General features: G+C 48.0%; 1 protein-coding gene across 1 annotated transcript in view; it reads right to left on the minus strand.

The window, feature by feature from the left end:
• The window catches only part of epb41l4a (erythrocyte membrane protein band 4.1 like 4A), a 39065-nt gene that overhangs the window by 9738 nt on the left and 1603 nt on the right, over positions 1–27724 (minus strand). The window contains exons 3-15 of the mRNA XM_047014988.1: positions 14262–14366; positions 10413–10464; positions 10006–10084; positions 9701–9798; positions 9464–9584; positions 6316–6403; positions 6000–6088; positions 5590–5653; positions 4324–4415; positions 2891–2968; positions 2174–2289; positions 1351–1441; positions 680–763 (exon numbers count right to left, since the gene is read on the minus strand). Coding sequence (XP_046870944.1) covers positions 680–763; positions 1351–1441; positions 2174–2289; positions 2891–2968; positions 4324–4415; positions 5590–5653; positions 6000–6088; positions 6316–6403; positions 9464–9584; positions 9701–9798; positions 10006–10084; positions 10413–10464; positions 14262–14366 — 1157 coding nt within the window. The remainder of the gene's footprint in view (positions 1–679; positions 764–1350; positions 1442–2173; positions 2290–2890; positions 2969–4323; positions 4416–5589; positions 5654–5999; positions 6089–6315; positions 6404–9463; positions 9585–9700; positions 9799–10005; positions 10085–10412; positions 10465–14261; positions 14367–27724) is intronic.

The following is a 27724-nucleotide window of genomic DNA, read 5'->3' on the forward strand; positions in this document are numbered from 1 at the left end:
CACACGTCACTACTCATGTACATCTACAGACACAGCCACGCACACAGACAAACACGCACACAGGCAGACAAGAGCGACATTTGTATGCAGATAACGTCGACGCGCAAATAGGAAACTCCAAATGGGATCTGGGTCACGTTACAATCAAACAGAACTTGGGTTCAACACCATTCACACAGATATATACATTCTTCCGGGCAGTTGAACTCCATTTGTGTGCGAGGCTGTTGGTGAGTAAACACGGTGAACTGGTGACACAGTGACTTGGAAAACTAGCCATCACGGGAGTCTCTCCCTGCCCTCGTCACCGAGTCGGGGATGTGCCGTGGCGGTGGCCACGTTTAGCCTTGCTAATGAGGGACTGGGATTCACTTTTCTCTTTTGTTCATGATTGAGGTCAAAATAAATCTGCTTAACCCAGAAATCCCTTTCTCTTAACCGTCCTCCACAGATAATGTACATGTTACACGACACAAGAGAGTGTTTTCCGCATTGCCGGCTTTGCGTGTGTGATGCTTGAACACGCGCACACATAGCCGATTCGTGTTCAATCACGCTTAACAGACGGCACATGAATAAAACATCCTGGTATCAAAGGACACTGCAAGTGTCACTCCAAGTATGCGAGGTAGTGCTAATCCATGACAGAGATAAGACTGGCCATTACGGCACACTGTACCTCTGGGGTGCGTTCTCTTCCCATGGTGCACTGGGCTTCCCCTGTTGGTGCTCTGGGCTGTTCTCCGCCTTTGTCACTTTGGAACTGGGAGGAGAACAGTCATTTACATGGAGTCATTTAGCCGACGCTCTTATCCAGAGCGACTTACAGTAAGTACAGGGATATTCTCCCCGAGGCATGTTGGGTGAAGTGCCGTGCCCAAGGCCACAACGTCATTGGGCACGGGCCGGGAATCGAACCAACAACCTTCTGGTTAATAGCCCCGACTCCCTCACCGCTAAGCCATCTGACCCCCAGTCATGCTTGTGAAATGGCGGTGGGGCGAGGATTTCAGTCGTTTCCCTGCATCGTCTTTTGAAAAGTCGTCTGTTACCGTGTGTCGTTTGTTACCGTGTGTCGTGTGTTACCGTGTGTCGTGTGTCACCGTGTGTCGTCTGTTACCGTGTGTCGTGTGTTACCGTGTGTCGTGTGTTACCGTGTGTCGTCTGTTACCGTGTGTCGTCTGTTACCGTGTGTCTTGTGTTACCGTGTGTCGTGTGTTACCGTGTGTCGTCTGTTAACATGTGTCGTTTGTTACTGTGTGTCGTCTGTTACCGTGTGTTACCGTGTGTCGTGTGTTACCGTGTGTCGTCTGTTACCGTGTGTCGTCTGTGTCGTCTGTGTCGCCGTACCTCTTCACAGGAGAGGGGGCGGCGGTCTTCGGCGTCGCTTCGTTTTCGGCGTTTTCCGTCTTGGCGTTGGACTGCGTGCCGTTGTTTAAACCTAGAGGAGGAACAGAGGGTGTCCGAGACTGAATACTACGCTGTTAAACAGTTCAGGGTTGGATACAGGACGTGACGTAGCCCCGTGTCTTTCTGGGTCGTTTCTTACTTCCTCTCTTTTCTGGATTTTCTCCTTTTTACGCTTTTTCTACCGTCCTCTCTTCGTCATGCCGATGTGTGTCTAGACGTGTGTTCGTTTCTTGACTAAAAGTAGCGGGGGGGGGGGGTCTGCGTTTTTAGCACTCAGGCATATCACAAGCAGCGTTTACTTTTAGTTTAAGAGCCTGCAGTGGCAATGAGACTCGAGGAAAACACTAAGCCCTCACTAACACCATTGTCAGTAATGACGCCCTCACCGCACTTACAACACCTGCCTGTAAAGCTGGTTATGCAATTATAAGCGTAGAGAGTTGCTCAAGTGAATCTAATATTGAAATTGAAAGCGGTTTGGTTGGGAGGGATTGAATTCCAAATGTACTCCTTGGCTTCATGCCTGTAACTTCCAGTTATTTCACAGCTAGGTATAAGGTGAAGGCACGCTGGGGTTGGAGTTTGGCAAGAGGTGATATATACACAAAAGTCACGAGAATTTACTGGGAGTGCACATGCTATAAAATATAAAAAATAACACTGAAAAATACAATAAATGTGATTGTTATGTCATTTCATGAAACGCTTCAGTGTTCTAAGTGGCGTATGTAGATGGTAGACCTGCGTTTGGTTCAGCTCTGACCTGTGAACTGTGCCGGTCTCTTGGGGTAGGTCTTACTGCGGGTCCTGATCACCTGCAGGTCTGGCCGGGGAAGGGTGATGGACGCATCCCTCCCCATCTGCATGGCCGTCTTTCCACTGGGGAGAGGGAGGGGAGGAGGGAGGAGCGAGAGAGACCGAAACACAGAGAGAGAGAGGGAGAGAGAGGGAGAGATATGATCTAAGCTTGACCTTTCGGAGGCTAAGAAAAAGCGGCGCTAACGCTACACTTTAGAAAGACTGAAGGACATTAGCATTCACTCCACTGAAGGACATTAGCCCAGTCTCGTCCGGTTAGTCTAACAGAAGCCTCCTCGAAACCAGGGAGTACTGGTTCGTAAGATGAAAATCCAATCTTCTGTTTATGATAACCCAGTATCTGGTGACTAGACGCGTCTGTGGCAGAGCACCAGAGCCCAGCGAAAAGGCAGTAGGATCACAAAGGACGGAAGGAGTGGGATTCCTGAATTATTCAGTCATTCCACTTCTCTCCGGTGTCTGTGGTGATGAGAGCCTCCTTTAGCTTCCCGTCTACGACAGACTCCATTATTCATGAACCCGGGTTTTTAGCGTGCGTCTACATATGCCCAATTTTCATCATCACCATGAATAAGAGAGTCACGCTCGAAACATTTCTGCATGTCAAATTTGGGTGCATGATGGTGATAAATGTATGAGAGTGGGTCAATGATTTACTCACCTGTAACGGTGTTTTGATCCTATTGAACCAAACTTGGAGAGTTTTCTTGTTAATGTGTTGGCATCATTTTCTGGCATTCTACCAAAACAAAACAACATATGCAGCATGACACTAAGATCCGTCCTATTCAATACAGTCTTGGATTAGTTAGTTATCTTATTGTATGAGTGAAAAAAATCGACCCCGTACTGTGAAGGGAAGTCATTCAACAGAACAGGACGCATTCCTAAAACAGAAACACATCGACCGTGCTTTTCAGAAAGATGAAAAGCCCTGTTTGACTCCTTTAGGTTTGGATTCTATGAGAGAGAAAGATCAGCAGCCGTAGTTCAAACACTCCTGGACAAGCACATTTCTTCTAGGGATCTTTAACGTCATAACAAGAATTCCAGCCGAAAAACACCACTGAGGGCTTTTCGGTCCTGATTAAAATTCAAAGCTCGGAAAATGAGAGAGGGAAAGCCTAGGCTGTCATTTGAGTGCACTCTCTAATGAGTGTGTGTGTGTCTGTGAGTGCTTAGTGTGTATACTGGGTGCTGAGAAGGTGTCCTGACTGCACGTACCGCTCGACCTCACAACTGTAAAAGCCCGACTGCTCATTAAGGTCTACCCGACAAACCTAGCAGAGTTCTGACAGCTCTCTGTCTCCCAGGTGTCTGACTGTTGCAGGCCAAAGGGGTCGAATGGTTAGCTGGACGAAAAGAACGGCTGAATAATTCAGATTTCCTTCATCGAAGAGTGCCCTATATTCCGTTTGTCGGAAAGCCATGCCATGCAGCGTACAGTCCACATAGCCAATGTCACTTTTTTTCCCTCCCACTTTTAAAGCAAGACCCTTCTGACACCCGGTATAGCTGATGTCTACCCACGATCCCTGCTACCTCATTGCTTATTCGGCAGCGCTGTCTCCCCCCCTCCCCACCATCACCACCACCACCTCCTTGGTGCCCAGCAGAAGCCTTAAGCCAGGGGTGGGTAACCTGTCAAGCCCCCGGTCTTAGCTGCCTTCTCCTGCTCTGCTCCGTGGCTCGGAGACCCGGCACACGGAGGGTTCACACGCGGATTAGCGGGCTGAAGCCAGCGCCGCGTCCCTGCAGCCTGACAGGCTCAAGGGCGGTCCAGGGTAAAGCTCTGCTCTGATTAGGCACACACCAGAGACATCACCGCCAAAGGGGAGGCTTGTGCAGTTTCCATTAGGGACTGTGTGACTGTCATTTTGTATTTTTTCTTTTTTCTCTCTTTTTTTCTTACTGTTCATGGAGGCAATGGAGATTCATGAGGCTCTGGCTCAGCTTCGACAGGGTTAGGGTTTAGGGAGGGGAGAGCTGTTGTCGGCGAGTGTTGCGACGTGACAGCGAATGGGGTCGAGTTAGCTGGGGTTTTTACTGAGTTGGGATGTCGTTCGGAGGAGCTTTGAGAGCCTGTCTGCTTACCTGAAGAAGGTGTGGTGTTCGACGCAGCACTTCCACAAGTGTTTACATGCCGTCTTGTTGGGAGCCTCAAAGAAGAAGGACGTTTCTGTGCACTGTGAGAGAAAGAGAGAGGGAGAGAGAGAACATGCTTTTTCCCTTTTCAAAACAAAGAAGAAGAAAAAAGAGATGTCATCACTATCCCGACAACAGCAGGCTAGATAATTGAGGCGGCATTAGTGGTGGACTATTGCGTTCCGCTTTTATCAAACGTACTAATACATGTGCCTCTCTTTTATGTGTGGATCATTAGGTACTGTCTAATATCCCATTTTCCCTCTGTGGATAGCGTGTGCCGGGTCATTAGCTAAATGAAGACCAAAGACTTTATCGTCGTACAGAGGAGGTAGCTCATAGGTTTCGGTTCATGTGCCTCCAACTCCCAGGAGATGGGTCTGATGGCTCTCACCGCATGGCCCATATTCCTCCGCTTCACTGCCGTGCTATTTTAACAAGATCTTGTCGGGTTTGTGCTAAGCCAAGCACTGACAAACAAACAAAACGGCACAGTCTCAAAAATCCCATTGGCCCGTTGCAGCCGCAGCTCCCGGTGCAACACGCCTCGTCCGTGAGGGGACACGAGTGGAACCGAGGAAGTTCGGCCGCCGCGAATCCAAACTAAGAAAAAACCCTCCTTCAAAACGTCCTCCAACGTTTCTGTTCTACCCGAGCGTTTGAATTGCGTCTTGAGTCGATTTTTTTTCGCTGTCCTCTCTTGGCAGAGGAAGTGCAGAGAAGAGATGGTCTGTTTCCAGACTGCACCCATGGCACGTAGCCTTGCACTTTCATGTTTCTTTCATATCTCCCCTTAGACCCACAGAGCATGTCGAAAGGCTTCAAGATCAAACACTTTGACCTTTTTAAGATTCCACAAGTTCCACTAGTTCAAGTCTACAGATGTTCTTGGGGAGACTTTGACAGTTTTAATTTGCAGGCCCGATGATTAAGTCTGACTTGATAGAAGCTATTATAATATGTGTAATGAACTTCCTCCAATGTGATTAACAAACGTTGGTTTATGGACTCAGCCAGTCCTAACTACCTGGTTGCGAATATTCACACATCCCCGATGACTGATATCCACACTGATCGCTCACGACATGAATAATTTGACAGAAAAAAACACATTAACATAGAAAGGAGCAGGAATGATTGTTGTTGATGTCAAAATGAGTCCTTGTTTACCGTAGGTCAAATGAAAGATGTGCAAAGAAACAAAAAGCAACTTACGTCTTTTCCGATGACTCGAAGCTCAAATTGTGTTTCCTTGAAATGTACTTTTGTGATTCTTGGCCTGAAATTGTACAGTGGGTGTACACGTCAAATCAAAAACAGCAACATATCATTTAGCAAAGATTGAATACTGTATCTGCTGTACATACATTGCTGTTTAATTGTAACTTGTCTAACACCATGCTCTTATTGTTCTTCCCTTTAGGACTTATTTGGTTTCACAATGTATGCTTTATGTTTGGCTAACCCCAATGTTTGGGGCTATCTCATTGTTATGATCAGTGACCTATGCACTTTTGTAAAACTCTTTCTTGGAAGTCGCTTTGGAGAAAAGCGTCTGCCAAATGCATAAATGTAAATGTACATGCAAACTCAGACAGTTCACCGTACGTGAAACAAATACCCACCAGAAATACTTTCCGACTTGAGTTTTGTTCTTGTACACGACAACGCCAGTAGGTGTCAACCCGAGAAAGTATTCGGAATGGTTCTCCCCCTGTAACACACACCCAGAGATACCTCACAGCACGTGATCCGCATATCCAACCTCCGCAAAGGCCACAAACACCCAGACGGGGTGATGCGGGAGGAAGGGTAAGGAGGATGGAGGGGGGGGGGGGGGGGATGGGGGGGCATTATCATAGCTGCATGATTTATGCCGAGCGGTTCCGGGAGCTTCTCTAACGAGCCGCCCGGGCGCTCGAGGCTCCGGCGTCTACTTACAAACACGGGGTGAAGGTCGACGCCGTACATCTCCAGGGTCTTGGCGATTCCTAAATAATTGACTTCAGCCTCGGAGGGAACCTGACCCCTGAACACAAAGACGCGGGGGGTCATTAGTGAAGGAGCGTCCGCCGTGCATCGGAAACACCACATGCAGACGACTCGATCGGGTTAACGTCTGCTTGTATTCTGGGCACCACACTGCCGTTTTGATATGCAGCACGGTGTTGATATACAGACTGGATGGACGTTGGGTCACATACATGACTGGTGGGGAACGTACTGTAGGTGGTCAAGAAACTATCGAAGCATCCGCTTGTTAAATACATGGACTTGTCACGTCGAACCGTTATTAGGCGAAATTTCATTTCTTTTTTAGGGAATCTTTCATCTGCAACATGCTGTATAGTTATGACGAACACCTAACAACAATGGTGGACAAACACCTTAGGCCTGACAGACATTTGCTTTGGTAAATTTAGTAACCTGAACTTCACCTCAATAGACACGGTCACAACAATGACAATGACAGAGTCTCCCAATCTAGTGGGCAGTAAATCCGACATTGCAGCCCATCTGACCTTGGTCATGAGAGCTCATTATGTTTAGCTGGTCAGAGCACGGCCACACACTTGTCTTAAAGGGGAGATAAAAGACAACAGAGGCCTTCTGAAGACGTTTCAGAGAGGTGGGAGCTTATCGAGTCAGATGCAGTGGCACATTGTATATCCAAAAAAAAGTATATTCAGAAATGGCCCATGTGTAGACTTCAGGAACACATAGCAAAACAGTCCATCGCAGTTTTTTTCACGTTCCTTCAAATTCCAATTCTTCAAATTCCAGGCGGGGTAATGTTTACCCGGGGTTGCGGTTTAGGTTGAAGGTTTACTATCAGTGATTAACAGAGAAGGGTTGTGTTTAAAAGCCAAAAGTATGCAGTCTGAGGTAACCACCGCAGGTATGGGACAATAGGGCCAACTCCGTCTGCTTGGCAGTGGCTGGATTAGAGCAGTCATCAATCTAGGCCAACCATGTGATCCAAGTAACCAGGAATGTGGCCGTTACATACACGGTATCTGGGGTTAGAGAGAGACAAAGGTGAGGCGAAGGCGTTTGATTTCCTGCGTGTGGAAGAGCGGGCTGTCGCTGCACGGCCGCTACGATCTGCTACAGTATCGCCTTCTCCTCCCAGGCCGTTTCATCGATCTACCGATTAGACGCGTTAGCATCGCAAAACCCCTCTCCAACGCCTCCAGGCTTCTCAAGTGCGACCTGCAAGCTCCCCTCCCCCTCCACTCCTTCCTCCTTCCCTCCCCGCGGAAGAGACACACACACACCCTCATCCTTCGCTGCTTTATGATTCTATTATGGATTCCACTCAGACGCTTTTTATGGGCCGCAGTGCTGGGCCGAGGGGGGGGGGGGAATGATTGGCCGAGCTCAGTTATAAATACGGAGCGGGGCGAGGAGCGGGGGGGCCCGGGCGGTTATTTATGGGTGTAGCCGATCTGACATCCCATGTGTTTGGTCTGGAGCCTGCCTGTGGGAATGCGCGAGACAAGACTGGGAAACAGAGCCTGTCGTGGAGCAGATATATTAGAACAGAAATGACTGTGTGCGCGTGTGTGTGAGGGGAGGGGTGACTGTGTGGAGGATCACAGAGTCAGCACGACATCCACAGGCCCCCGGAGATAACTAGGACTGCTCCCCTTCCCCGCTCTCCCTCTCTCTCTCCTGTCTCTCTGTTCCCCATCTCTCTCTCTGTTCTCGTGCTCTGTCACTGAGACTGCCTCGACTCCCTCCTTTGACTCTCCTCCCTCCTGCTCTCTTGCTCTCTACTCCCCCCCCCCCCCCCTCCAGTAATCCCTCTACCTCCCTGTCCTAATATCACAGCCTCTCTCCGCTCGTCTGTCAGGCAGACAGTGGAGGGAGAGCAGAGGGGCATTAATGAATCCCCCCCCCCCCCCCCCCCCCCCCGCTGATCTCCAATCAGCCCGGGCCGCTCCTCCTCCGGAATCGGGCTGAGGCTAGGTTGAGGATCAAACCGTGGGGATCTGAACAAAGCTATCAGAGGCTCTGTTTGACTTCCATTAGGCTGTGATTCCCTCCGCGGCGGCCGCGCGTGTGTGCGTGCCTCCAGACACGGAGGTTTAAGCCTCCATCCTTTTAGATGAGACTGTGCGTGTGGGGGAGCGTATGTTCCGATCGGAGTGGCCGGCGCGGCCATAATCCACCATCGGGGCTAACGGGGTCAGGGTCCGCAGCGGCTACGCTCATCCGACCAGGCGTCGGGGGGGGGGGTCCCGGTCACTCCGGAGTGGGCGTCGATGAGGACGACGGGCGTGCGAGGGAGAGAGCCAGGGGGACGCGCCTCGTTCGCTCTCGCCGCGTGCCTGGCGGGGGTTATGTGTCTCGTGGGACAATTCCGACACCCCCCCCTCCTCCTGTAACACCCGCCCCTCCTCTAACACCCCACCCCCCTCCTCCTCTAACAACGCCCCCCTCCACCCCCCCTCCTCCTTTAACACCCCCCCTCCCCCTCTAACAACCCCCCCCCCTCCACCCCCCCCCCCCCCCTCCTCCTCCCCCCCAGGCCTCCCAGTTCAGAATGCCAGGCAGGTGAGTAAACTGAACACGGTTCGTCCCTGTAATTGTCTGACAGAGGTCTTTCAGGACCATTGGCGCTCGTGGGCTCCGATTACAAAAGGCACGGCGCGGGTGCCAGAGGGAGGAATCCTGACTATCACCGAACAACATTCCAGAGTGCACTATTCCCAGTGGCCCTCCTGGGGAAATGTTATCCTCAGACAAGGAATCGTGGGATTAGCCTGGTAATGCACCACTTGCAGCCAGGGTGGGATATTGGGTGAGAGGAGGAGATATTCCCAGATGTATAGTGCCCGCTCTATTCAAACAGGTGGCCGGAGTTAATTTGGCATTGTGAGACATTAGTTCAGTTACGAAACCTGGTACTTCCAGATACCCAACGAAAGAGACAACAAAAACCACCATTGCAGATTACAGTAAAACAGATTTTTTTTTCGGACGACTAGGAAAATCACTCCCACACATAATCTGTAATCTGCCCCGGCACGGCTCAGAGGTTCGAGATTGCACTCCGTGTCAAAGCAATGCGGCACTTCCTTACGTTACAGTTTTGTGGATCTGCGCCACAGTGTCCTCCAGGTCCTCCTTCTGGTCCGGAACGAAGCGATACTCCGACACGTAACCGGCCACATGCTTGTACGGGTCAAAATCTCCAAGCTCGGCTGGATAGATGTTGGAACAAAAGAACATGTTGGGAATGCAGCCTTATAGAGTACAACTAGGCTACGAGTGCAACTGGACCACACTTCTCTCCCCTCGCACCCGCCATTTCACTCACACTGAATAGCCAGGGCTGCCAGTTTGGCGCTGGTGTCGAGGGGACAGGGAACTCGGCCCTGCAAAACATCCTGCTTCACTTGCAGGAAGAACTGGTACCTGCAGTTAAGGATGCGCGCAAACACACAAATTCCGATTTACAGTTGTACATTTCGAAGTACAGTTGTTAGCTCTGCAGATAAGGCGCGAGCATAAGTCACGAGGCGGCGGGACAAGGATAAGGTAAAAACAGCTTTGAAAAGGACCTGGCAAACGCTGTTGTCAATATCTCACAATATCAATGGTGTGGTGCCAAGAATAACTCGCCTTGTTATTTCTTCTTTCAGTTTACACGGATCCTCAGCATAAAACTTGACTCCAAAGTAGAGTGTGTATGGAGGCCCTGCTGGAAGAGGACACGAGAATAAGTCCTGATACACACACAAACACACACTGAACAGAACCTGTCAAAGCCAATACAAGTAGGTCAACGGGGCTGATAAAGTTGGCACATGACACTGGAAAGGAGTCGCCCCCCTGACAATGTTCTGGAAGTTTCAGTAGAATAAAGGCCAGCCTGTTATTAAGGTAATCATGGTTGTAGGGGACGGCACAGTGGGTGATTCAGAGAGTCTGTTGCTTCCAGTGTGTTCTCCATCAAGCATCGGATGCTTCTAGGTCACCAGGCAAGGCCGGCAGCTGAACTCAACGAAGAGGAAAGAGTGCATTCTTACTTGTTATGAGATCTTTGTGTTCCGAGAGGGTTTTCGACGGGTCGAGCCAATACTGTAAAAACAGACAGAACGTTCAGACCGTTGACATTTATGAGTACCATCCTACCAACCTCACTTCAAAGACAATATAGAACGAGTTGTACTAGGCTCCTTTGAGCATGATAGCTCACTAATTAGCTGGAAGAAAGCAGTGCAGTTTGTTTAGTCAAATCATGGCTGAACAGTCTGTGCGGTGTGTTGGACTCAGGGAGCTGTTCAGTCATGCAAGCCCTGGCATAATACAAAGGCACAGTTAACCGACTTTTAAAAAACGGTCTTGTTAAAACTGGGTGCGAGTCATTAAAATCAGCATCAATAAAACATCAGGTTTGAGCAGGTCACAGTGAGCTGCCTACCCGACAGAAACTCCACAAACCGCTTGTTTATCTTACTGGCAGCAATGCTGTGAAGAATCCTCTATCTCGATGGACTGGCAGCTTTCCAATGAATCAACGTTTGAAAACAAGACATTCCGCTCAATGTTCTTACACATGAATCATTATATGTAGAATTGACTAAAGAGGGCATCCGTTTTTTGAATAAACATGAGTTACAAAGAGTTGGTCTTAAAAGGAGCAACGAAACAGCATCACTACCATAAGGATACTGTTGTGGATGAAAATGAAGAACCTACACACTGCGATGTGATGAAGCTGATCCCAATATTTTCTGAAATTTATTAGATTATCTGTGGCATGAAAAATAACATTTCTGTCCACCTGAACCACTTGTCTTTATCTAGTAACAACTATTGTTCAACAATCTCTTTCCCTATCGCTTATCTTTCCCCATCTACCTATCTTTAGCCATCTATTTATATTAAGCTATCTTTATCTTTGTTGTTAGAGCTCATCACGTGCTCACTACTCTCCTGGGAGCTGTCCTTACGGAAAAAAAGACTGACTGGAGAATATTGTTCTTCATTTTCAGCTGTTCTTTTCTTTAAGTAACTCAACACTAACACAGTTTTGACTTCCCAGAAACATCCAACATCCCAATCCATCAAACATTAAAGTGTCTTTTTCATCACGCTTCCATTTTCCATGCGAAGACAAATGAAGGAATCTGCTCTCGTTTGGCTGTTGGGTGAAATCAGATTCTGCTTCCTTTCCACCATAAAATTAATAGCGCTGCACCCCTTGAAAAAGCCTTCAAGTCATATTTTAAATGCATCTCATACAAGTCGAGGGCATTTCTTGCAGATGTTGCCGAAAATCTTAAGCCGTTCCACAAAGGAGGAGTCTGTGAGCTGAATATTTTGATTCTGGGCTATTTTGGAGAGCATGCAGATGAATAGATATTAGTGTTACGAACTGGGAGAAACAATGCCGCCCTATTTCAGACTTAAAGAGGCCTCATAGATCCATCATCCTCACCAAAAACCCTTCAACACACCAAACCACACACACACACACCAAAACCACACACCACACACTAAACACCAGCACACATATGACAAACCGCGCCACACAGACACAAGATAAAAGAAAGAGAGACGCAGTCGAGCAGATGCCGGTGAGCAGAGGACGTGATTAGGGCTGTGTGCGACTGAATTAGAATAAGTTAATTGAATTGGTAAATCTTATCGAATTTGCAATAATCACATTACCGCAGCTGGTGCGTTGTAGCGCATGCTAATATATGCAAACGAGAGGTGAGAGAGAACACAGGCCGACATGGTGCCATCTACAGCAGACAAGGACAGAGGACTTTCTCTCTAGAAACCCCGCCGGCTTCCCGAGTTGATCTGAAAGCCCGTCACTACGTCTGGCAAGCCCCGGTGGAAGGTGAATGGTATGATAAACAGAGCCGTGAATCACGCACTTCAACACTATAATAACTCCCCATGAATAACCAATCACTCCACTGTGGGTTTCCGGGAGGAAACGAGTGCTTCCACATATCTCTAATTGCGACGTAGACCTTCAGAACGAAACAAACCAAAAAGTTTCTTCAAAAGGCTCACGTATTCTTTATCTGTGTTCGTGCAGACAGATCACATGAGGAAGGTGTGAGAGAGTCAGGTCCAACCCGCTGAGAAGCTGTGAGGAATTGCACCACCTCAGTGAAATCCCAACCAAAATTCCCCGTTCGTCTGTTCCAGTGCCAGATTTATTGAACGCCTCAAGGCCTCTAAATACAAGGGATTAGAGCATGTACTAGAGTTATGTATTTGCCCTACAGCAGTGAGCGGTGCCCCCAGAGAATAGATGAATAAATGAAAAGATAGACTATAAATAAAGAAAAAGCCGCAGTTACAAGGCGGGGCAGGGCGGGGCCGGGCGTGGAACCGCTTTTAAACGGAAGCTACCCCGACTGGCGTGATTGACACACATACAACACGACAGAACACGAGCAAGTTCAAGGCCACCGTGGATCCGCAGGTGTCGAGCGGGGGAAGGCTCCACACACGTAGACAAAAACACCCCTGAATACACGAAACAGGAATTTCGAGAAACTAATGGGATTTGTGTTATGTCAAAAGGACTGGTTTATGAAATGAGCTTTTCCACACCAAAGCCTCGACGGCACACCGTGCGCGTGTACAGCTGCTCCTCTGCATCGCTGTATTTACGACTCCTGACACGAGGGAAGTTAATGTGCACGTATGGAGTCTGATTCAAGGATGCCCTTGGGCCTTATATTCACCTAGCAGATGGAGGGTAAGCTGCCACACACTGTATGTTTATAAGGATCCATTCCCGGTTGTATAAATATTGATGCAAACCCCAATCGGGGCCTGTTTTCATCTAAATACAGGAGGACATTTCCTTAAAGAAGGATCAGTCTGGTTCGCTAGCAGACGCTGCCAGTGTGGCTGGAACGTGTTGTCTGTTTGAGGTTCCCCACAACGCCACGGTGGTAAACGCCGGCAGTGTGGATGTAAGGCGGACACCTGACGCACTCTGGAAGAGGCCGTGGAGAAGGCAGCGGCATGCGATCCATGAATCCGATCCCGCGCTCTCGTTCAGCACACAGAGGCGTTGAGATATGCTCAAATTGGATGCATGTCCAGGGAAGGCTGAGAGACACTGCATTCTGGCATTTTTCCGATCCCCGTCGAGATATCTCTCTGCTTTGCTTTCACCTCAAAACGTGGCTTTCGATAGGCCCCCGACATCTCGCAAGTACTCGGGTGTGCTTCCATCCTGGGCTGGTCCGGAGATAAATCAAGAAAGCTCTGGAGACAACCCCAGAGGGCACAGAACTGGATCCCGCCCTTGCGTGTGAGGTGAGAGGGACTGAGTCAGATCATTGTGTTCTTTTGTGGGCCTGCACTCTGTCTCACCCTGCGCTGGAGCCCTGGGGCTCAACCCTGTTACTCCACCGCTCTGCTGCAATGCCGGCACCTTGTGAAGGAATGGCAGTGGATGACCATAGGGCTGCTTCTATGGGGAGAGAGGGCCTCATGCTGTGGTACTTGTGGAGTTAGGTTCTTCTTGGGTCCCAAGCCAGGAAATGAATAAACGGCTGTCTTTAGGACGCGTTCTTTATAGATGTTTTGGAAATAAGATTTGAAGTTTGCTTGAAACTTCGTCCAACTTCTCTATATCTAGAGGGCCATGCATTATGGAAAAGGTCTTCACTTTAATGTCACTCTGCACTTTCAAGGAGACCCAAACTCCCACTGTGCCTCTAAATTGAGGGTAAAAAAAACCTCCCATAGCTCTCTGCAGGACGCCTACATTTCTCTCGATTTCCATCCCCTCTGCTTTACTTTCCAGCCCTTTTCGCTGGCATCTTTGACCGGCCAGGCCCCCTGCTCTTCCGGAAGAAAGGTCATGGAAGAGTCGAGGGGCTGTCACTCACCGTCTGGTGGCTGTGGTCGCAGTAGCGTAATCCGAAGTAGTCCGTCTCCACCAGGTTCACATGGCCGAAGACCCAGTCCAGCACTACCGAGCCCTTGGTAGATTCCTGTTGATAAGAGCATATCAGTCAGTCAGTCCATGTCTATGCAGTTACGGAAAAAGGATATTGGGCAACCCGGGATCAAACAATGAAGTTGGCAAACCGTTCACGTCGCAGTCATGTCGAAACTATTAGAGGTTTGTTTCCCTGGCACGACTGCTCGTGTGTGCATGAGCGCCCGCAAATGTAAAAGGCCGAAATGCTAGCGCATCACAGCTGCCGATGTGTAAAGATGAGCCGAACAACAAAGGATTCGGACGCGCCATCATAAGTTGTCGTCTCAAGAGCAAACACGGTCGGGAACAAACACGGTAAGAGGAATCCTAAACACTTCCATAATAACAAGATACAAACAACCGTGCCTCACTGTCAGATCCCAGTATCTGGATTCAGACGTGACATAAACAGACTCAGTGAGGAAGCTCAACAGTCTCCACAACTAGGAGAGACAAACTCTTTGGGAATTGTTTTACACTGCAATTTACACACCTCCCGTGTGTTGCTTATTGGCGTTTCATGAGGTCACAAAAGCAATCTACTTAGAGAAACTGCATTATTTCTCAGATGTCATGGTTGAGAGACAGACAAACCGTGGTAATAGGGGCATAACCATGACGACTACTTCCCTGCTGTGAAGGGATCCTGGTCAAATCTATTATGGAGGGATTGATCGTGATCCATGGCTGTGTAATAGAAGTTCTTAAATCGTAAACAAATAAAACGCTGATCTGACGGGCCACTATTTTTTACTGATGATTGTCTTTATTGATCATGGATCACCAATCCGCACTAGCGACTTCCCAACAGAGCCTCGACCCTCTCCTCTCTCTCACGGCACGGCGAGTTTCCCCTTCAAATCTCTGTCCTCGGGGGCAATCTAATTACATCCCGGGAGAGGAAATGTGATTTTTTAGTAGAGGCTTCACTGCATACTCTGATAATGAAAGACAAGCTTCACTTGACAAACAACCTTCCGCACGTCGAGTCGGGGTTGGCCATGGCAACACGCCACAAACACATCCTCCTCGTCCCCAGTGCTGCTCTGGCCTCACTCTCCCTCATCTGTGAATCAACACAATCTGCCCCCCTCCTGGTTTATGCTGGGGAGATCTCATTGGGTCAATCCCTCTCTGACCTATCACGGCGGCGTGTTAACATGGAAGGCTCTGGGCTGTTTGTCCAATCGCAGGACTTGGCGGGTTGTTTGCTTCCGATACCCAGCGAGGAAACTCGGCTGTCTGCTTTGAACCACGAAAACACACGTCTGATGAATCACGCACTCTGACAGTCAGGCCAGTGTGATTTATGCCTCAAGAGGGATGAACAGACAGACTGCGCTGCTCGGCTAAAGGCACGAATCTGACTCCACAGACCTAACTCAAAATACGCCATCTTTCAGCAGAAGCGAGATGATTTATTGGGCTCCTCGGGATTCCAGAGTGAAGACAGTCACGGGTGCAAGGGAAGCTCGGGTTTCGTAGCAAAACAGCAGCGTGTAGCATGCTGCTTACACGCTTCCTGGCCTGAATTGGTCCCCGACTCCGTTCCCTCAGGTCCAGGATCTCTCAACTGTGAGACAGGCAGACAGACAGAGACAGATAGACGGACAGACAGAAAAACAGACAGACAGACCAGAGCACGGCAGACGAGAGCAGAGAAGACAGACAAAGGAACGGAACAGACACCCGCCGTATTAAACCTCCCACTGATCAAACCACATGATGCATGAGCTGTCACCCGGCAGACAGCTGTTACACCATGGGATTTCTCTCGGTGCCTTGCTGATATGATTATCATGTCAACATCCTCAACACGTCCTACCAGCTAGTGCTTCGCGCTGGCAACAACAACACCGACAGAGGGGCAGGTAGGGAAAACACCAGGTGTTTGAAACTGTGTGGTTTTTTGATTGTCCCACCTGTGCACAACAAGTGACTGAATCATTTTGTTCCCTGTCCTCCGGTCTAGGTTTGAACGAAATAGCCTTAAAGCAGCCAGGGTTCATTATTACTTGAGTGTAAACAGCACAACCAGCGCAAACAAACCTCAGCTTGCTCTCTACTCAGACATCCCATCATTGACCTGCACAGATGTTTTCATACCAAACACCAAACTTCATCCAATAATCGTTTCAGCACTTCACTTATCGTAAAGTATTATCAATCCCAATGACTTGATTTGATATGAGGTTCCCATCGATGATTGTGACGGCTTCTGACAGCTTTCTGTGAACACCGGCCTTCATTTCCACTGCGTTACCCCGAGAGACGACATTTCATTTCCGTCAGTATTTCAGATCCAACCTTATTAGTGGATTCAAAATAACAAATAAACATTTGAGTCTGGCAGCTTTGGATGGGCTCACGCAACACTGTTTATACACATAGACACGCTATCCCTACCATAATGCATGATCTATCACAGACACCCTTTCTGACTCACACACACACGCACACGCACACACACTGTCCACATCATGTTTGCCCTTGTTTACCTTCTCTGTGATGTGCTGGAAAAGAAGCTTCCCACTCTGTCAAATGACAAAGACTAACATGGAATAATTGCCGTGGCTTTCTCTGCCCCTCTGTGGCCAAAGGGGACTAACCAGGGAGCAGTGCATTGATCTTCCATTTGGGAGTCACTCCTACGTACAACATTTGCCCGCGTTTGATGTTTTACGTCCTGCTTCATTTGCTTGACCTTTCTGCGGCCCATGTGAGATTTGAGTGGAAGCACACGGTTATGCTTCTCGGCTTTAGGCAGCTCCCAGCCGGCACCCCATCTGGTTGCAGATCATTGCATACGGATTTCGGGTCCAGTCCCTTTGGATTGAGACCAAGGTCAAATACCGGAAATCCGTGAGGTGAGTAGTGGCAACACAACCGCATATCTAACTCCGACTCCACAGCATGAGCCGAAGATGAAGGCGAACATTACTAACCAGTAGTGTCCATCATTTGATCCTCCTACATGTGGGCCTCACTGAGGGGCATAATGTGGGCTTGGCTGAGGAGCACAGTGTGGGCCTGGCTGAGGAGCACAGTGTGGGCCTGGCTGAGGAGCACAGTGTGGGCCTGGCTGAGGAGCACAATGTGGCCCTGGCTGAGGAGCACAGTGTGGGCCTGGCTGAGGAGCACAGTGTGGGCCTGGCTGAGGAGCACAGTGTGGGCCTGGCTGAGGAGCACAGTGTGGGCCTGGCTGAGGAGCACAATGTGGCCCTGGCTGAGGAGCACAGTGTGGGCCTGGCTGAGGAGCACAGTGTGGGCCTGGCTGAGGAGCACAGTGTGGGCCTGGCTGAGGAGCACAATGTGGCCCTGGCTGAGGAGCACAGTGTGGGCCTGGCTGAGGAGCACAGTGTGGGCCTGGCTGAGGGGCATAATGTGGGCCTGGCTGGGGAGCCTTCCTGGTCACGTGGCCACTGAATACAGTAACGGAACACCACGATGGCCCGCGGGCGGCAGATCGCTGAGGTTTTACTGGATGACATCATCCAGGTAGGACCAACTGGCCCACACCCTGAGAGCCAGGGGAGGATCAGGAGGCAGGAAGGAGCCAGCCCTGGCACCACCCTGTTGTGTTTCTACTGTGAGGGCTCTTCCCAGTCTTACCAGACACACTCCCTGCATTCCTCCTTTATCTTCACCCTGCCGATAAGGGATGTCTGGTGGTCAGGGGGTGGGATGGTTCCAATAACATTTTCACAACAAGGTATTGGGGTTGGAGAGGAAACATACATACTAAAGGGAATATTTGTCCTAGTTTTATGTTGAGTCATCGTGGAAGGGTTTATCTTCACATGGAGTCGGCCTATCTCCAAAATTAAACCTTGGTTCCGGGGTTTGAAATATAACCTTGGTGTCTGGCACTTGTCTTGGAAAATGATTGTCTTTTTGTTGAATGATTTGACTTTACTTGCCACATTCCTGCGTCAAAACCAACCGTACATTCACGATGACAAATCCAACTATTACATGTACCGGTAATGTATAAGACCGGGATAAATCTTTGTCTGATGTAGTTCTGGGTCAGAGGGGGTTATGTTCGAAATGGCATGAGGTCAGAGCCAATCAGTCCTTGGGAAATGAACCTAGTGTGAGTCATTAAGAGATTTGAAAGGGCACCTAGAGGACTGACGATAAATAAAGTGTTGTCAGTATTTCTCTCTACCAGAGAAACACACCCACTGGTCAGAAACACCCAATGGAACACAAATCCATGCACTGAAAAAACTGGATTTTTCTAGGATTTATACTGAAACTAAAGGGGGAGAAAGGTTGCAGATATCCTTTGGGAAGCTAGCTGGTACATGTCATTATCTGTGCCGTTCAAACAGTGTAATTAACATCCGATCCCCATTACTGATTAGGCTGTGTGATCACACTCTACAGTGTGTGGTCAAACGTTGCCGTCGGAGACGGCAGACATACCACCCGTGGCCCCTGCCCTTCTCTCGAATGGAGCGCAATCAACGAGACAAATGTTGGGCTGAGTGTCAATGAAGGCTGGGGGCTGGGGAAGGGGAGACCAGAGCTAAACGCTGTTAATCCTGGAGGCCCGTGAGTTAAAGTTTGTCGATACTGAGACAGTGATGAATCGTCTCGTTATGGCGTTCTATGGCCCTGAGACACACCACTTATCAATATGGTCACGGTCGATCCAATCATGGCACAATCTGTTCAGAAACGTGGATCGTAGGTGAGGGATGCGCCGCGGCCCTTTCGGATACCGGAGGACGGCGCCTGACAGTATCTTTTCGATGGGGTACGTCCTCCGCTGTTAAGGAGCCGTGAGATGTTTGTAAGACGCACGCAGCCCCACGTGCGTGTGTGTTTTTACATGCAGGCGTTAGCTGTTAGTTCTGTGGGCGCATGCGAAGCCCTCTGCAAAACTGCTTGGAAAAGAGGGCTATCCAATTTCAAATTTGATTCGATACAGTACGTGCAGTAGAATATGTGTCGGTACCACAGGCTTAGTGTGTCCGGTGAGGGGGGGGAGCGGGGGGGGGGGGGGGGTGATACTGTAGCTTCATTCTAGCTCTCCCTCTGTCACTCTTTCCCCATGGTAACAAGGTCATGGAGCGCTCTGACCATCTGCTGGGTTCTGAGGTTCCTGATGCTGGCTGGCGGTGGTGGTAGAGGTAGCTGCTGGGCAGGGGCCCTCCAGGGTGGGGGCAATTTGGGGCTTTTTTTTGTTGAGCTGGTTTGGATGAAGGCCACGGCTCCTCTCGGCCCCAGACACATCAGCTCAGCAGCAGGGGTTGGGGAGGGTGGGCGGCCAAGGGTGGGGCTGAAAGGGCGAGGAGGAGGAAGGGGGGCGGAGGGGTTTCCTGTCAGCAGAGGATACCTGCCAGATCCCCAGTAGAAATTGTTCTCTCTCTTCTATCTTCTCTCTAAATGAGGAGAGCATGCTGGGCAAATCAGCAGGGGGGGGGGGGGGGTTGGAGCTCAACATGCTTCCCTGGCACAGTGTCTTCCCTGGTCCTCGGAGGAAACCCGGCACCAAATCTGTAGCTCCTCCTCCCTTCTGATCGAAACCCCCCATCCCCTCGTTGCCGCTGGAAACCGTCCAGATGCCTGTGCCATCAGTCAGGTGCCAGAGAAGACTGCACTACGTTACCACGGTTACCCCCGCTTAAAAAAACACAAGCTGCCACTGTGTTAGGGCAAGCGGCCTCTCTCCCGACGGACACACGAAGCTGTTTCTGTGAGGCCCAGGCGGAGATAGGTCCGATTTGGCACCGGACACCCAGAGGACACCGTCGCCATGTGATTTATGGGTCTAGAGAAAGGTTCTTGATGATGTGGAGCAAAAACGTGTTCACATACGCCTCGGCAGGAGCCAAATCCGAGCAGGTATTCAAATGCAGAGGAGCAGGAAAGATAAACCGAGATAGCCGAGTGGGCTGTCACCATGATTGTTTTGTGTGTACTGAACTAAATCATGAAATCAACAAACATTCGAAGCCACTGGGCCACTGAGCACCGACACATGCAGCCTACAAGGGACTACAACACCCATGGTTATCAGCTGCACAATCACAAAGTCATACAGTCTAACTGCCGTGCACAACAGAAAAAAGCTACTGATAAAGTACTCGAGTTTTGTAAAAGACCTTCACATCTACACTGATGCCCATTTCAGACAGAGGTGACAAGTGCCAACTAACTTCAATTATCATCAACCATCTGTTCTTTTTGAAAGGGTTTCAGAAGACGCGAGATTAAACAATAATGTTATGATCAAACTGTCTCTGGACAGATATAGCAGACCACCATGAAACAGAAGCAGGACTTGGCTATGAATGCCAAATTCTGCTTCGTCACCTGAGACTAAGACCACAGATAAGATCAAACTTTATTAATTCAGTCATGGTGGAGATTAGAGATATTATAATATATACTGTCGGTACTTAAGCCCCCACTAATTATCTATATAACACATTTAGTTTGTCTCAGTCCTGATTATGTATCTTGCTCTGCACAGGCCTGATAATAGTAGCATAGTAGAATAGATGTATTATTATATACAGTTTATACTATTATATTTAGACATATTTAGATATACAGTGCCCTCCAAAAGTATTGGAACAGTGAGGCGAATTCCTTTATTTTTGCTGTAGACTGAAAACATTTGGGCTTGACATCAAATGATGAACGTGAGACCAGAGATCAACGTTTCAGCTTTTATTTCCAGGTATTTACATCAGGATCTGATGCACAACTAAGAAAATATCACATTTTGTTTGAATCCACCCATTTGTCATGTGAGCAAAAGTATTGGAACAGATATACTTAAAACATATTTAAGTGAATAAGACTTAATATTTAGTTGCAAATCCTTTGCTTTCAATAACTGCAGCAAGTCTGTGACCCATTGACGTCACCAAACTTTTGCATTCTTCCTTTTTGATGCTTTCCCAGGCTTTCACTGCAGCCTCTTTCAGTTGTTGTTTGTTTTGTGGGGTTCCTCCCTTCAGTCTCCTCTTAAGCAGGTAAAATGCATGCTCTATAGGGTTTAAGTCTGGAGATTGACTTGGCCAGTCTAATACCTTCCATTTCTTGCCCCTGATGAACTCCTTTGTTGTTTTGGCAGTGTGTTTTGGGTCGTTATCTTGCTGCATGATGAAGGCTCCAATCAGTTTGGTTGCATCTTTCCTTAAATTGGCAGACAAAATGTTTCTGTAGACTTCCGAGTTCATTTTGCTGCTGCCATCATGTGTTACATCCTCAATGAAGATTAATGAGCCCGTCCTAGAAGAAGCCATGCAAGCCCAAGCCATGACATTACCTCCACCGTGTTTCACAGATGAGCTTGTGTGTTTGGGATCATGAGCAGTTCCTTTCTTTCTCCAAACTTTAGCCTTTCCATCACTTTGGTAAAAGTTAATCTTTGTCTCATCAGTCCATAAAACTTTGTCCCAGAATTTTTGAGGTTCATCTCTGTACTTTTTGGCAAATTCCAGCCTGGCCTTCCTATTCTTCTTGCTAATGAGTGGTTTACATCTTCTGGTGTAGCCCTTATACTTTTGTTCATGAAGTCTTCTGCGAACAGTAGATAGTGATACCTTCACTCCTGCCATCTGGAGGTTGTTGCTGATCTCACTAACAGTTGTTTTAGGGTCTTTCTTTACAGCTCTCACAATGTTTCTGTCATCAACTGCTGATGTTTTCCTTGGTCTACCTGTTCGACGTCTGTTACTTAGTACACCAGTAGTTTTCTTCTTCTTCAGGACATTCCAAATGGTTGTACTGGCTATGGCCAATGTTTCTGCAATGGCTCTGATTGATTTTCCATCTTCTCTAAGACTCACAATTGCTTGTTTTTCACCCAAAGACAGCGCTCCGGTTTTCATGTTGTTTTCACCTCTGAATACAGTCTGCATAGACAAAACCTATCTTACCCAATCTGAACCTGAGTGTAGACATTCAGTGGTATTTATTGATTGAATAATGTATGTAATAGGACACACCTGGGCAACAAAACACACCTGTCAGTCATATGTTCCAATACTTTTGCTCACGTGACAAATGGGTGGGTTCGAACAAAAAGGTGATATTTTCTAATTTGTGCATCAGATCCTGATGTAAATACCTGGAAATAAAAGCTGAAACGTTGATCTCTGGTTTCACATTCATCGTTTGATGTCAAGCCCAAATGTTTTCAGTCTACAGCAAAAATAAAGGAATTGGCCTCACTGTTCCAATACTTTTGGAGGGCACTGTATATACACTGTTTGTACTGTGAGAGAGATCACGAAAATATCTTGACCGCAATAAGGGTGTCGAGAAATATAGCAACATTGGTAGCACACATTGAAAATGTTTTCGTCACCCAAAAACGAACAACTAAAAGTGTTTCGTAGCAGCTTGCTGGGATTTCTTTGAAGCAGTGTTGTGCGTCGCTTCCCAGAGCAGCAGAGTGTCTGGGTGCCAGCGTCAGACAGGGGAGGAGGTCTGCCCTGCAGGGTCTGAAAAATTGATTTCCAACAACAGTAATAATTCATAGGTCGGGATATTAATAATGCATCAACCTGTCTCGCTGCTCATTTAAATACTGTGTTGTGAAATTTTCAATTAGCTGAGCTGTGAGCTATGTACTAGCGCTCCCATCTGATCTCATCTCGGAGGAGATGAACCGCCCGGCCAGTTTTGATGACGTCAGCAGCAACCATGGGATTGAGCAGTAGATATGACACATCAGGTTATTCTCCACGGAGACTGACCTTCCTTAGGCCAGAAATATCATTATTCTGGATCGAATACTATTGATGAACAGCGTGATGGTGTGAGAGGTCAACAACATAAATTAATCTTGGCAAATCTACAATATGTCAGGGTTAGGATCCATCTTTATGGATCTATATCCGAAGAGCTCCCTGTAAAATGGATGCAGACACTAATAACTAATTAGGAAATATTTGTTGGTACTGTTACTACGGATGGTTTGATTTTCTGTTCTATACTATACTATACTTACAGGTTGTGTGCTCAGACAGAAGTTTGGACACGCTCCAACGATGTGTCCTTCCCTTCCTCCAAGGACATATATTTGCCCTACTTCCCGACCACAGGTGAAATGCTTACCCAGGGGCGCGGCCGGGCTAGTCCCGACCAGAATTCCTGTGTAAACCTCGGCAAAGGGGAATACGAATCAAAAAGCACGTGTAGGCAGAGAGCAAAGAAAGGAAGGTATGTGAACAATGACAGCAGAATCCGAGGTAATTCCAGCCTGTCAAAGCAAAGATTATGTTGATCACGGGGGACTAAAGACAGCCAGTGATGCAGATACGATGTCGGCGTTCTCCTCTCGACCCGGTGAAAGGCCCAAGTACATTTCCTTTCCCCCCCGCTGAGCGTGGGCTCAGGCCCCTTAGCTCAACACCCCCCGTCCCCGGCTCCGCAGCAGGGACTTCGTTGGGTCACACTTCAGTAGCCTACCTCCATCTCTCAAGATGAGATCGCTCCGTCCCTCTCCATTTTTTTTCCCGCTTGTTTACACCTGTTTGGGGATCGCGTTCTGATAGTGATGAAGGGTGAGGTACAAGGATGATAGTTGTGATGATGGATTGCTGGCATGACTCTAAAGAAGGGGAAGGATGTTTTCGCGCGGTTCAATGACGAAAGCTAGAGAGTTTACGGGTGTGTAGACGTACAGCTTAATGATGTGAGATGTCAGTTGATGTTAGCCGAACCATAGGGTGCCAGAGTCTGTCACCATGCTGCACATTTTCATCTGGAGGGGTGAACCTCCATCACCGTTTTGTTCAATTCCTTCATCTCATCATTTATTTTATTTGACGAGCACTTCAGATTTACATCTGACGGCAACAGAGTGGAAACATTCGATTCCACAGAAAAGGATTGCGTTTCTCCGTGTGCTGACGTAATGTCGCAATTTTGCAGAGGAAGGGAATACTGTTTGCAGTGCCATTAGAGTAAATAATTGACCACTGGGACACATGGAGGGAGGTGTATGTGTGGGTGAGTGGGTGGGTTTGTTTTATGAACTCATCCTTTAGGTGCTAATGGAAGGTTCAGCTCTCAGTTGTAATTAGGTAAAGAGCACGGTTATGTCCACCAGGCCGTGTAGCAGGACAGCTTCCCTCTGTGAGCGTGGAGCTTCACACTGAGCTGGATGGAGATGAATGATGTCAGAGGAGCCCCTGAGGAAGTTCAAGTGAGGCTTCATCATCGCTCTCTCTTTCTCACACACACACACACTTAAGTCTCTTTCAACTTTCAAATGCGTAAAATAAACTCACTGGAAAAACTTCTCAGCTTCAACGGCCTTAAGTGGCCCGCGGTTTTACGTTAGCTCATCCCCTGGAGGTCTGTCCTCGCAAGTACGTGGTCTTTTATTAAAAACCAGATCAAGTGGTTGTTTATGTGGGATCTGGTTGAATGGGTTGTATTCTTCTATTCTTAAAACCATTCTCCAGCCAGCTGGTGTAAAGTGTTTATTTATTCCCAAAGTGCTTAGCCTAGTCAGAGGGCGAACCAGGGGAAGGTCTGTGCCTGTCTCCAACAGGCCCTCAAACGCTCTCTGACCTCTAAGACAAATGACTAAATCACAGGAGGAAAACTGAAGGAGGGAGGGAGGACTGGTAGAAGACCAAAACTTTCAAGCATGAAGAGGTTTTAATGCACCTAAGATGATTTATGGAAGGCTGTCATCTAAAAGCAAGATTTGCACGATTTTCCAGCTTGGATTGTACTGTATCTTTTTGATTCAATGGAGTTAATCGTATTAAAAAACAATTATAGAAAAAAAAAAGGAATAACTGTGAGTATCTCGTTGAGGAGTGTGCATTCCACCAAGTGCTAACAACCGTGTAAGCGGCTCTGAGAAACTCAATCTGGTCTGCCGTCAGGCGGCATCTGTTCCCTGCAGTTACACCACTGGGTCTAACTGTATTGTATGACAGGCTGTCCTGTCACTGGCAAAAGGAACCAGGCACACTCCCAAACACAACACAGCAATCACTGCTTTAAGGGAAAATGTGATAAGGATTATGTGTGATTGCGTGGGAGAGAGAGAGAGAAAGAGAGACAGAGAGAGACAGAGAGAGAGAGAGAGAGAGAGAGAGAGAGAGAGAGAGAGAGAGAGAGAGAGAGAGAGAGAGAGAGAAAGAGAGAGAGAGAGAGAGAGAAAGAAAGAGAGAGAGAGAGAGAGAGTGGGAAGTTATCTTATGAACTTGCCTTTTCAACGTGGTTCGAATGACTTTCAAGTCACAGTATCCTAAATCAAAGAACAAACAGTGGAAGAGCATTCGAAACATGCAGGACCAATGAAAAGGGAGGCCTTTGCCTCAAGCCAAACAGATCAACACCCGAGGCGACCCATCCATCACATCAGGTTTACGTGGGACCCCCTTCAGACACAACTCATGACAAGAGGCAGGAAGTTCTTTATAGGTGCACTGACATGAAACGTTGCCTGTTCTTTTGTAACAAACCTTAGAGGGTGACCTGCTGGAATAACACGGTCATTGTGCTTTGGCCGAAGTCGGAAGACAAAGACAATCTGAGTGACGACCAGGAAGCAGCTGCTGTCCTCGTCCGGGAGAGAGAAAAAAGAGGCCCTGTTATCATCCAGACAGACAAGGGACCAGAGCCTCGCCACCAAAGCCAGATAAAACAAACCCCACCTTCAGGGTCAGCGGTGCTGATGTCTTTGGGCAGCTTCGCTTTGTTCTGGTGGCAACACGTGAGCAGTCCTGTACGACACACTCAATCCCAAACAGCCCTGAGGAAAAGCTCAATGGAGCCTTTGTGCGAGTACAGCGGGCCGTGCTCGCTCTAACACAGACACCGACCAGGCTTAAGGGCCGAATGCGTTGAGACGTCAAAGAGTTCCCCAACCGTAAACCGCCGCTTTGACAAATATATATATAATAACACGAAACAAACCGAAGGCCACCTTTTCAAGTACGTTTGATTTTTTTGTTCTCACTCTCCGCACTGCTAAGAATAGCACAAGCAAGAAGCGACTAAGTGTGGGCAACAGCTGGACTTGCACCACACCTCGGGGACACGCGTGTCGAGGTCAACGTGCCATTTCCTTGGCAGTTCTCTTGGTCTTGTCGCAAAAGGAGAAAGGCGAGAGAGAGAAAGAGAGAGAGAGAGCAAGCCGACCGCATTGGCTTCGTCCCTCCAGAAAAGCATTTGTCACCCGAATGAGCACTTTGTGCACAGCCACATTCCATGCCTTTCTTTCGGCTCAAGCTTTTTAACTTCAACCCTTTCATTGTCTTTGTGAGTCTCTCTCCATGTGGTTCGCCGTGACAGAGTCACTGAGAGCAGGGAGCCGTGAAAATATGTGGTGACGTGCCACTCCACTGAGAACAATCTCTGGAACACCAACAGTGGACAGGGTAAATAGGATTAGTGCCACTTTCACTTTACGAACACTCTTGTCACTTATTTTATTACTAATACTTCCATTATGAGAGGAATCAGTAAACCCCTCCGTTCTGACACCACTGCTGCTTTAACTGTATGTTTATACCTTGGGTACAAATGACTGGGCAGTCATCCAAATATGTAATTTTTTAGGGTGCGAAAGTTCTATCAAGAATAAAATGAGACACACAATCGGTACGCAGTTTTGTTCATCTGGAAGCGCATGGGCATCCCTGCCAAAGAACCAACATGCTCAGCTTCACATTAACAATTAAAACGGGATGAGCAACCTGATCTCTGAAACAGGCGTGTGGTACTACACGCACACACACACACACACACACATACAAACTCACACACACACACATGTGATATACATACTGTACAATACAGACATGCCAAGAGAGGGCAGCTGCATCATTGTAAAGCCATCAGGGCCATCCCTTGAAGATATTCAAAGCCTTCAGTGGTTCTCTCCTCTCAAACACACAACTCTAAAATGATATAACCCTCCCAAGCTTGTAAACAGCAGAATATTTGACTGTCTCAAACAATGAATGTTACATGAAACATTACATTGTGCTACAACAGTTTGTATAACTATATTCTAACTGTAGGAATCTCTGACAGAGACACAACCCAACACATATTAGCTGTTTCATGTGTGCCAAGATATGACCACCTGATTTATTATATAATCTGTCCATGTAGGCCAAAGACCTTAGGGTATAAAAGTACTTCAGGTCAATAAACAGGCATCATAAGTTGAAGATAACTTATTTATCCCCTCTACCCACCCTAGCAAACCTGCGGGTTGTGGAGAAGGCATTCCACCTCTCGCAGTTTCTACTGAACCCTGTCTCACCTTGTCATGTCTTGGAATGTTTTCGTATGTGTAAAATGTTAAAGCTGTTGTCTATTCAACCAATGTTACTGTGAGATGTTGGACTGTTTGATGGCCGG

Source organism: Hypomesus transpacificus, unplaced genomic scaffold, assembly GCF_021917145.1.
Source record: "Hypomesus transpacificus isolate Combined female unplaced genomic scaffold, fHypTra1 scaffold_27, whole genome shotgun sequence".
Taxonomy (NCBI): domain Eukaryota; kingdom Metazoa; phylum Chordata; class Actinopteri; order Osmeriformes; family Osmeridae; genus Hypomesus; species Hypomesus transpacificus.